The sequence below is a fragment of the Salarias fasciatus genome, chromosome 15, assembly GCF_902148845.1.
Source record: "Salarias fasciatus chromosome 15, fSalaFa1.1, whole genome shotgun sequence".
NCBI lineage: Eukaryota > Metazoa > Chordata > Actinopteri > Blenniiformes > Blenniidae > Salarias > Salarias fasciatus.
The window spans coordinates 19,797,294-19,808,300 of NC_043759.1; the positions used below are offsets into that span (position 1 = coordinate 19,797,294).

The window sequence follows — 11,007 nt, forward strand, 5'->3', positions numbered from 1 at the left end:
CTGCTGGTTCATGCTTGTCAGCAACCTTGAAAAATCTTCTTGCTCATGACTGATGTCAGTTTCTCCTCTACAGAAATATCATGGAGCACGTAATCCATTCCTCAGCCGTATAGGGAAATCTCTTGTCAGCCACTTTCTTGAATTTCTATGAATTTCGTTAACTCGACCTTTTAATTTTCTCCTCGCGTGACAGCTCGGCTTCACCTGTAATCCCTTTCTACTACTTTGTTTACCGAATCTGCTCCCAATCAGAGATGTTTGTGCAAAGAGAAGCCGAGACGGCACACGTCTGGTGGACGCACATCTGGTCCGTTACGGCCGGCTCTCGCCGGGTTGTCTGCTGAACCGCCGGAGCAACAGCTGCTAAACTGTTCCAGGTGAGTCCCGTCGGGCCGGACGTCTGCAGGTGAAACCCGTGCAGAGTCTCTCAGCGCGCCGCGGCGTTGTGCGATTTATAACTGCGTGCCGAGCGAGGGGAGCAGATTTGTTCAAGACGCGTGAAAGCGTGGTGCATATTTCGTCTGAAAGACGATGTACTGCTGCAGTTGTGCCTCAGGTTCCCAGGAAAGACACGGATATTAATGATAAATAGGCTGAATACATTTTCGCTCAGGGGCCACATGCAGCCCAGTGTGCTGAGTGCTTCAGAACAAAGGTTAGACTGTTGTCCTGTTTTTAGAGGGGAGCTCTTTAAACCGAATAGAAAACAGACTTAACCGAAGTCATCGACTGAGTGATGAAGGCTCCAAACACCCGGAGGCAAAAAAAAAAAAAAAAAAGAAGAGCAGTGGTTCAATTCTACACTGCTTCCGGCGCCGCAGCGGAGAGACGACAGGCACCTGGACGAACACCCGGACGGAGCCAGGTCTTCAAGAGACATGAAAAGACGGGCGCCATCGGGAGGGCGGGCGGGCGGAGAAGTGGAGCGAGTGTATAACTGCAGCATGCGCCTTTGTTTGGAGGGAAGAAGAAAAGGCCCAGCATGAGGCCTTGTGTAACTCCCGTTATTATCTAGCCGCATGAGTCAGACAGTGATTCTCTCCATATAAGAGAGTTCTGTGAGCGAGGCGGCGGGAGCGCAGAGGATGATCCGCCGGTTCACTGTGTCAGATGGAGCGCACGGACCCGGGATTATGAAAGAGCAGAGATTGGTTTGTGGGCGGTAAACAGTTAGCTATAAACAGCACAGACATAACTTCTTCTTTTTTTTTTTTTATTTAATTCCAAGAAAATAAGTTGTGGAGGGGATGATAGTGACGCTTCTGAGGGAGATTTTATGATGACATTCTTCAAGAAAAAGAAGAATGATGAACTGACACAATCCATTTTTTAAACTCACGTAACACAAAGCAAATGCAGTGGTTTGGCGTATTTGATAATTTTATGATTGTTTAATTGTAGCTCAAAATGTGTTTTATTTAACATGTAAATCACAAATGATTTGAGAACTCTGTAAACGTACTGACAACTTTCAGTAAAGATTGTTCAGTAAAATACTGAGTGTATAACCTGGAGTGTTAAATCACACTTTGATCACAATAATTTATAAGTTCTATGAACATCTTTCATTGATTATGGTTTTGTTTCGTTTGTTCGTAGGAGTTGAAATGGTTTTTCTACATCATATAGTCCAATAAATCACCATAAAGAAAGGATGTGTTTCCATTAAAAAAAAAAAAAAAAAAACATTTTATCCTGGTATAGTTGACATGGTTGACCAATTCATCAACAACATATTAATAAGATATTTATTGAATACATGTATAAAAGTGATGGTAAATATGTTTTTAAGGCAAATGGGGCATTTTAAAACATTCTGGCACACTTGTTTACCTTTCCTATGAATGCAATTGTAAAACTGCACTTATTCATGATATCCAGATGTATAACTGTTTTATATTAACTCTGTGCTCTCTCATGTAAATGCGCTGCTCGGGTTTTGACTGCGGTCTTACTGAGGTGCGATCTGGATTCTCTGCTCTCATGTGTGTTTGTGTGCGGGTTGCATAAATAAGTGACGTTTTTCTCGAGCATCCAAATATTCAGCCTGGTGTCAATCACAAATAATGAGTCAATCAAACCTCAAGCAAAAAACATCGGATCAATTACAGAATCTATCATAGGATTTGATTTACCGTAGACCACTCAGTTGGCATCAAAAAAACAAAAGACCCGTCAGCCCACCAGTCCCAGATTGCCAAAGAAACAGACACAGCAAGTGAAGTGAGTCACTTCTATGGATTATTTATATGTGTGTGTATTAAATAAACTGGTATAAAGATAATGAACTGATCCTGTCACTAATGCTTGATGCTAAAACGCTGTTTTTATCAATACGAATCAAATTCTTACTTGAATTTTTTGCTCTGAGGAAAGAAAACAAAAGACGTTTGAATTTCAAAACAGAAATCTATCGAGTTGTCAAATTCAACACAGTTTTAAAATGTGAAGTTTTAATCAAGAAAGCCCTCAAATGTGTGTGAATCAGCTGTGGAGCTGTCTGTGCTGACGCTCACCCACACTGCTCCCCGCGGTCCAAACTAAATGCAGACCTCAGTTTGAAGTGGGTGAGTCAAAAAGTATCAAGCCCGAGCCTGGTGTGACTAATAAACAGCACACCAGCAGAAAATGCCACGCCAAATAATTAAATAAATGGTCGAGGCAACCGAGCGGGCAGCCCAGGGTGACTGACTGTGCAAAATGAGAGAAGAAGAAGTAGAAGAAAAAGAAAAAAAAACCCAGCAAGCGGTGACTAAAAGAAACCTGTTGAAAACACACTATTATGGGAAATGGGGGCAGTTATGTCTGGATTTTACTGCTGGGGAGAAAACACACACAGTTTGACAAAAAGAAGAATTACAGTAAATCACTGTGGCAACACAGATTTATCTGAAGAAATAAATAACAGACTAACCGGTTACCTGGATTTATGTATTTTTTTGGGCTAAACCGGACCAGCCCAGCCTGCATCCACCCATGTTTCAAGTTCAGTGATTAATGAGAGGGTGTAGTTTTTTTGGTCTAAGCTGCACTGACAGATGGAGTCCGGCACCTCTGTGGACTGCCATGTTTGCAGAAAAGGCGGCGATCGAGCTTGAGAGGCATGGTGGGGATTTGGCTTAAAGGGGAGTGAAGTTAAGGTGAGCTGGACGGGGAGGACAGGTGAAGAGAGTGGCTGAGGACGTTGGGAACGTTGCCCATGTTGCCAAAAGGCAGGATGAACTGAGGATGTTGAGGTTTTTTTATCACTGAAAGAACACAGCTTTTCTTCCTTCTGTGCTGTTTCTGAGTAACATTTGCATTTACGCTGACTTGATTAGGGTACAGTATCATGTATTATGTAGAAGGGCGCCGCCGGCTGTGGCTATACGGCGGGAGTCGGCGCAACGCTCATTTGTAGCCCGCCGAGGCACAAGACCGAAGCCCTGAAGATTGATGCGGTCGGAGCCGCTCCTTGCACTGCATACCTGTCAAATGTCATCCGTCTGTCGGCTCAAATAGTGCCGCAGCTGGACACATTTATAACACCACAGGCTGAACGCCGCGGCGGCGGCGGCGGCGGCGGCAGAGGCGGGAGGAAGTGGGGGAAGTGTACAAGGGGTCACGACTCAGGGCGTCACGGGCAGGTAGAGCAGCTGCAGCTGCGCTCGCAACCGGCAGCCGCCGATCGGCCTCTCAAGATGAGTAACGAGCAGCGAACGCGACACATCCCCCCCGTCCCATCATCCCCAGCTCTGCAGCGCTTCCTCCCCAGACTTCTTGACAACACATTAGCCGTTCATCTCATCCAACTCCTGCCACCGTGCATCATCAAGGTGATATATAGGAAGTGCAACACTTTCAGCGAGAAAACGAACTCCCAAGAGAATTGGAATGTTTTTCAAATGATATCAGACATTTGTAAAAATAACCCAGCAGGTAAGACGAGTAAACAACGGACTGGACATTTGGTGAGCAGAGCTCATTATTCCAGCTTCAGCTTGAAGCACTTATTGAATTATAGTTAGTAATAAAGTATTGGAGTATCCTCACAACGAGACTGCATTCAGAACAAAGGGTAATGTGAAAACGGGGTTCGCCCCTTCATTTGCTGACTGGAAAACTAAACTAAACATGAAATGTCTTCTGTCTGATTTTCCAAATTCATTAAAGCTCCCTGGACTTTTCTGAAGCAAGACATTACTTTAATTTGTTGGCACAAATTGTTGCTTTTTCTTTTTTTCTTTTTTTTTGTTTTCGATCAAGCTTCTCAAAGCGCCTGAGCATTTTCACTCTCCAAACCTCTTTTTCCTCACGTCATTCCCTCCAAACTCTTCAATACTTTCATGTAATTAACATATATAGCAACTAGGTGTGTGTGTTCTTTAATAGGAGGTGGACAGACAGGGGACATGATTTACACACACACAAAAACAGAGAGGGGGGGTTTGAGGAGGTGGTGGGACGCATGCGGGTATTGTTATGGCATCAGAGAACCAGATCCCAGCAGTCACATGGATGCCGCCCTGTCAGCGGCCGCGGCGGCGGTGGAAAGTTTCAAGGTGAGGCGGACATGATTTGTAGAGGTCAGGGTTCACGTGAGACCGTGGAAACGCAGCGGAGAGGATGAAAATAACCAGATATTCGGTTCTCAACCTTTAACACCGCCCGGATGAGTGAAACTCAAACAGGAAAACTGATAATATAAAGCTGTCTTGATTTTATTGGAATAGATATAGAATAATATCACATCTCATCAACGTTTGCATCGTTTGATGGTGTCATTAGAAGTTTTTCATACCGTGTGTGTGTGTGTCTGTGTGTTGAAACTGGCGGTGGCAGGTTTGCACTGCCTTCTGTTCCTCACAAGGTGTTCCGAGGCCCCGGCTGATCGCTGAATGAGTCATCCGGGCTGGGCCGCGCGCCGTGCGTGGGAAACCAGCTCCGTCTAGTGGCCGCTCGCGCCGCTGCGCTCATCAGATCGCAGCCCTGAAGTGGAAAGTCTCATGTTTTGCCGGCTTTTCGGCACCGAGGCGGGCAGGCAGGCGAAAACTGCCGCGAGTGTCTCCAAAACGCCGGGACGCGCAGCGATCGCGGAGCTGTCATTGGTTTACCGACACGTGCGCGCTGAGAGATCGGGGTCGGTTCCGCGCCCCCCGCCCCCCCCCCCCTTCTCCTGCCTCCTCCACCTCTGGGTTCTTTCTGTTCTCTTCTGTCTCTCGCTGGATCTTTGAAGCCCGGAGTTGACGGGAGGTAATCCCCACCATGTGAGTGGGCGGTGCGGGTACCGGAGGCGTGTTTTTTTTTTCTTTTTTTTTTTTTTTTTCCATTATTCAAATGTTGCTGTACCTATAAGAAGAGCGCCTGCGTGCGTCAGATAGTTTTCTCCAATGGGTAAAGGTGACTAAACATTAGTTGTCCCTTTTGCCGGCTCAGTCTCGTCCTATCGGCGGGGGGAGAGATGATGGACGACTCCGGCGGTGTCCAAATGGCGAGGGCGCTGAAGCATGCAGCCCTGTGCCTGATGCTGCTGCCCCGGTTCCTGCTGGCCGCCGTCATGCTGTGGCTCCTGGATTTCTTGTGCATCAGGAAAAAAGTGTTGCTGAAAATGGGAGAGAGCCAGGACGGTCCGGAGGACCCGCCGGTGTGCGTCTCCGACTCCAATAAGATGTTCACCTTGGAGTCCCTCCGGGCCGTGTGGTACGGTCAGAAATTAGACTTTCTCAAATCTGCGCACCTTGGGCACGCGGCGCCCAACACCGAGGTGGTGCTGGTCCAGGAGCGGAGGCCGGCCCGGATCCTGGACTGCATGAAAGGGAAGAGACCGCTCATTCTTAACTTTGGCAGCTGCTCCTGACCGCCATTCATGACGCGTCTGGCGGCGTTTCAGCGCGTCGTGAGTCAGTACGCGGACATTGCGGACTTCTTAGTTGTATATATCGAGGAGGCGCATCCGTCGGACGGCTGGGTGAGCTCGGACGCGCCGTACCAGATCCCCAAGCACCGCTGCCTGGAGGACCGGCTGCGAGCGGCTCAGCTGATGCTGGCGGAGATGCCGGGCAGCAACGTGGTGGTGGATACTATGGACAATTCCTCCAACGCCGCGTACGGAGCCTACTTTGAGAGACTTTACATCGTCAGGGACGAGAGAGTGGTGTACCAGGGGGGCCGGGGGCCGGAGGGATACCGGATTTCCGAGCTCAGGAACTGGCTGGAGAATTACAAGAGCGACCTGGTGAATTCCCAGACAGCGGTGCTCCATGTGTAGCAGACGCTGGACTGCCTGCTGCTCATTCTAACCCACAGTGCGAAATACCCCGATGCTGCTATGAAAAAAATGTTCACACACTGCACATGATGGTTTGTTTTTGTTTGTTTTGTTTCTTGTTTTTTTTTTTCTTTCTTTCTTTTTCCTCTTGCGTAAAGAGGACTTTTTATTTCCTGACATATAACCTGAAGTCATGTTGAAGCCGTGCTCGTCCTGACCTTAATTAATTGCTCATAGCGATTTTTCTTCATCTTTTAGAACGAGAAAGTCTTGAATGGGTTCAACTGGTGATCACCCAAGGCTATTTTTCTACAGTGCAGAGCGTGAGTGCGTGCGTGTATGTTTGTGCGCGTGTGTGTGTGTTTGTGTGTGTGCGTGCGTGCGTGCGCGCGATCAGGCTGATTCCCCGCTCCGGTGTCTCCGTGAAGTTCGGTTTTTAAAAGGCGCATCCAGAGAACCGACACTGATGTTTCCGACACCGGCAGCGGGTCCATGTCAGCGGGATGCCTTCCTCCTCCTCCTCCTCCTCCTCCTTGATCGATTGCCAAATGATGTAACGTTGAAACGATGTAACTGAACAAATGTTTTTAATAAACATCAGATCACACACTGATGATGTAATGTTGACTGATCAAAAGTTTCGCCTTTGGCAATTTATGATCTGGTTATTCTGTCATTTAACACGATGGGTTATGTTTTCCTCTCAGCTGTTTCTTTTAATATATTTAAAAAAATAATAATAATTCATAATCTGATCTTGTTTCTGAACACTTGCTCCAAAAAAGCGCCTTTGTTTAAGTGGGACTGAGAGGGCAAACAGCAGTTAAATGTTATTTATACAGGTGAAAATGGGTTTTTCACATTGTGTACCTGAAATGCTAATGGGAGGAAAGTGGTGTGATGAGCAAGCGGAGCCCAGAGCTCACTCTTTCACTGAATCTGCCTCACTCATGTTTTTCTGTGAGAAATCAAACAGCTCTCCTCTCCGAGTTAAGTCTTCCACCCTTTGAGATGAATGTGGGGGATTAATTCAAGACTAAACTGACAACTCTCACTCGTGCGAGCGCACGGTAGCTGCAGCTTTTGTGTCATGCAAGGAGTAAACATTCTTCTGTTTAAACAAAATCAGGTTATCGAATGTTTCCCTTATATTAACCGAAGCCATCATTTCACATGCGTGCATCTCATTTCGGCGCTCTTATATGTAGGCCTTACACACCGCCACATATAATTAGGATTAGAGAGCAGCGTGAGTGCTGTGGATCCCATGTGGTCCTGCTGTGGGGTTTCTAATGTATTCTGGTTCTTTCGCGCTTCGCTTGGTTCTCATTATACCCCGACATGTATGTGGCGTGTACAGCTATGTGTGTCCGAAGGCATGAGCGTGGCGTGCTGCGAGGTGTGAACTGAGAGCAGGGGAGCTGACATGCGACCTGGCTGTCACGGCTTTCTGTGCTGATGGGAAAACAGGTCTTTAGACTCTCTTTCCCCCCCCCCCTCCTCCTCCTCCTGTTAAGTAGGCTACAGCGAAAACAGTAATAAAGTGAGAAAAGAAGGTCAGTCAATCAGCAATCTCTGACCGGAGAGCTTTTTTCTCCCCTTCCTCTGTATTAAATTACAGGGATTGACTGATAACTGTAAAGATATGGAGGAAAATAGAAACAGGCCTGTATGTTGCTGACAGATCTTTGAAAACTTAGTTTTTCTCTCTTCACATGTAATCCAACAAAAGTTATTTTGTCAAAACTTTGCCTTCTGAAAGTCCCCCCACCCGGTTCTTCTTTCTGTATATTAGCGGCAGTATCGCAGCTATCTTGACAAGTGCATCGTGTTTTACCCAGCAGAGTGACCAGATGAGAAAGCGGTTTTGTGCACGTTACGTGGGCTGCATAACACCGATGACACACTGCCGAGTTTTATCAGATCGCATCACGGTTTTGCGTCAGACGACACAATCTTCCCGGGGATTTTATTTCCATGGGACCGAGCGCTGCGGCGGCAATCAGACGGGGTGAAGTGCTCTCGAAACACGCCGATCCACGGCGGCCCGTGCTGAAAAACACGGAGCAATTAATGCTCTTGCTGTGATGAAGCGCGCATTGTGTGCCGAGCCTTTTAGGCCCCGGTTTTGCGTGATCAGAGCTCAGCAGCGTGTTCATCCACTCACTGCCGCGATGGAGTGTTGATGCAGTTCATGTGTGTCAAATGCCCGACGGATAAATGACGCCCGCATTGTTTCTGAAGACGCCGTCTCGTGCCAGTCCAGCTCACGAGTCAGAAAATGTGACTGACGTGTATCTGCTCCATCCAGTTTGTGGTTAGTGCCACCCCGGTGTGTGAAAAACGCTCAACCTGCCAACCGGCAACATGAACTTCTCACCTCGCGCTTTTACAACTTCCTCCATTTGTTTAGTCTCTCTCTCTCTCTCTCTCTTTTGCCCTGCTTAGTTCCTCGTTCCTCCCGTTCTTATTACTTCCAATCAAAAGCCAGGAACGCTAATAACCTGCAAACACTGCGGACACCTGAATACACTTTGAAATAATTACCTCCTCTTGTGAAAGGCAGAGGCGCGATGTGTTCATGCAACACTTCTCCTCGCTTTTTAGATGAGACTGTTTTTCCCCAGCACTCCGCGCCACATGCAAAATGACAGATTGTTCGAGCATGCCACTCTATTAAACATTTAAACGCTCTCCATACATGAATATAACCTCCCCCCCACCCCCTCACCCCCCTCCTCCCGCTCCAGGCTCAGTCCTCTCCCAAAGGCCCTGGAACTTGAAGGTCCTTCCCTGTATCTTTGGAGATCTCAGACGCCGTTCCTGGAATCTGCTGGAGCCGCTCTCCCTCTCAGTTTGGTGGCCTTTTTAGCCCCCGAGTGCTCACAGCACCACAGAGACCACTGTTGATTCCCTTTCCACGACTTTTTCTCGCTCTTCTTTCAGCCCTCGGTATTTGTCAGGCTTCTCTTGTTCCTTGTTCACAATGTTTCTGTCACATGGGACTGCCGCAACTGTCACTGCTCAGGCCTTTTGTCCCCTGCTTGTCCAGTTCCGCTTAAATATAATATAATATAATATAATATAATATAATATAATATAATATAATATAATATAATATAATATAATATAATATAATGGGGATGTCTTAAGAGAATATACATCAGTAACAAAAACTCAGTCTGTAATGAATACTGCAGGCATGAAGTGTTTTCAGTTTGCCGCGGTTTACATTTAAAGTGGGTTTCTCCAAAAAAAAGTAGAGAAGAAGTTGCAAAAATATCCTTGTTTACACATTCACGGTGTTGTGAAATGTGATTGGATTTAGAGGAGAGCGTTACTGAGCACTCTTGGCCAACACACAAAAGATAGTTTAATCTCCTTGAGGTTTTAATGAAGTTATCAGCTATTGAGCAGCGACACATAACACAGCCTCAGTTTCTAAATGTTGTTTTTTTTTTTTTTTTGGAGCGTGTAAAGAAATCCCAAGAAGTGCGTCCTTCAACTCTGAAAGAGGAATTACTTGAAAATCCCCGAGAGGAGACCCTGCAGTCACTCATGTGCTCGTTTATCAGGGTTTCTAAGAACAATTAGATTAAACTATGAAAACTGTGTCAACTGAACGCTTCGCATTTCACACGACAGAAACAAGAAATCCACTCACACTGTGTGTGTCATGTTAAAGCTTGTTAAGACACAGAATCAACACTAATCAATAGTAATGATCATCCCTGCACACACTCAATGCTCACTGGTTGTTTCCAATTTGTGGTGCTGCCACCAAGTGGCCAGGAACACAAAGCCATGCCACTTTGAGTCATTAAAATGAGGACTTTTCCATTCCAAGTGTTTTCCCCAGCTGCCTTTTTATCCTCCAGCAGGTGTGTAGACTCACCACTACCTCCATGTATTGATTTCTATAGGTGGCATTGTAGATCAGGGGTGTGCTTTTATCATATACCTACTCCACCCACTGCACGCTGTTGTGTTGATCGACTACAAAAGGCTCTGGAAAAAAGAAAAAGAAAAACTCAGCTCTGCCTTCATAATCACCAGGAACTTGTCAAATAAAGAAAAAAAAAGGTGTGTTTTTTTTTTTTTTTTGGTTCAAAGGTCGTGCTTTCACAGGACATAAAAGAAATGCCACGTTGAAATACAATATTTTTATTTTCCCCCAATCACATGACCCTCTGTTTCGCTGCTAGCTCTTGAAGTCATATGATGTTGAAAACAAGGTTTGCAGCCATGAGACAGTGCAGAGGCTCAGTGCACAGTTTCAGATTTGACCTTAGTGACCCTGTGGGTACTTTTATCACTTCAGATGGTTCCATTTTTTAATTTTTTTTATTTTTTTGAATTCCAGCAGGAATTTAGCTCTTCGTTGAAAATCTAAGTAAATGTCATGTATGAAATCTGGAAAGGCTGCGCAGCTTAATTTTATTAGACTCACATCTGAACTGTGTGAAACAGCAATATCAGAGAGCAGATAGTCTGCAGTGTTATATAAGGAATAGAATTACACAGACAATATAACTTCTGAAAACAGATATATTAATAAAAAAGGGGGGGGAAAAAAACACAGCATGGACCAGACTGTAAGGCCAAGGGAATACATCTGAGTTTAATAAGGAATGTACACAGGATGAGGAATATCAATAAAGCTGCAGGAAGAAAATGAGCAGTCAGGACTCAGCAGGGAGGCGGTCACATCGACTACCCGTCCATTAATGTTACATTTACTGAAAATACAGTAAGTCAGT

General features: G+C 45.9%; 1 protein-coding gene across 1 annotated transcript; it reads left to right on the plus strand.

The window, feature by feature from the left end:
* Nucleotides 1-5,280: 5,280 nt before the first annotated feature.
* LOC115401818 (thyroxine 5-deiodinase-like) lies at nucleotides 5,281-6,884 on the plus strand. Its single transcript, XM_030110161.1, has one exon. It carries the CDS (start codon nucleotides 5,441-5,443, stop codon nucleotides 6,245-6,247), a length of 807 nt encoding a protein of 268 aa, XP_029966021.1. The 5' UTR covers nucleotides 5,281-5,440; the 3' UTR covers nucleotides 6,248-6,884.
* Nucleotides 6,885-11,007: the final 4,123 nt, after the last annotated feature.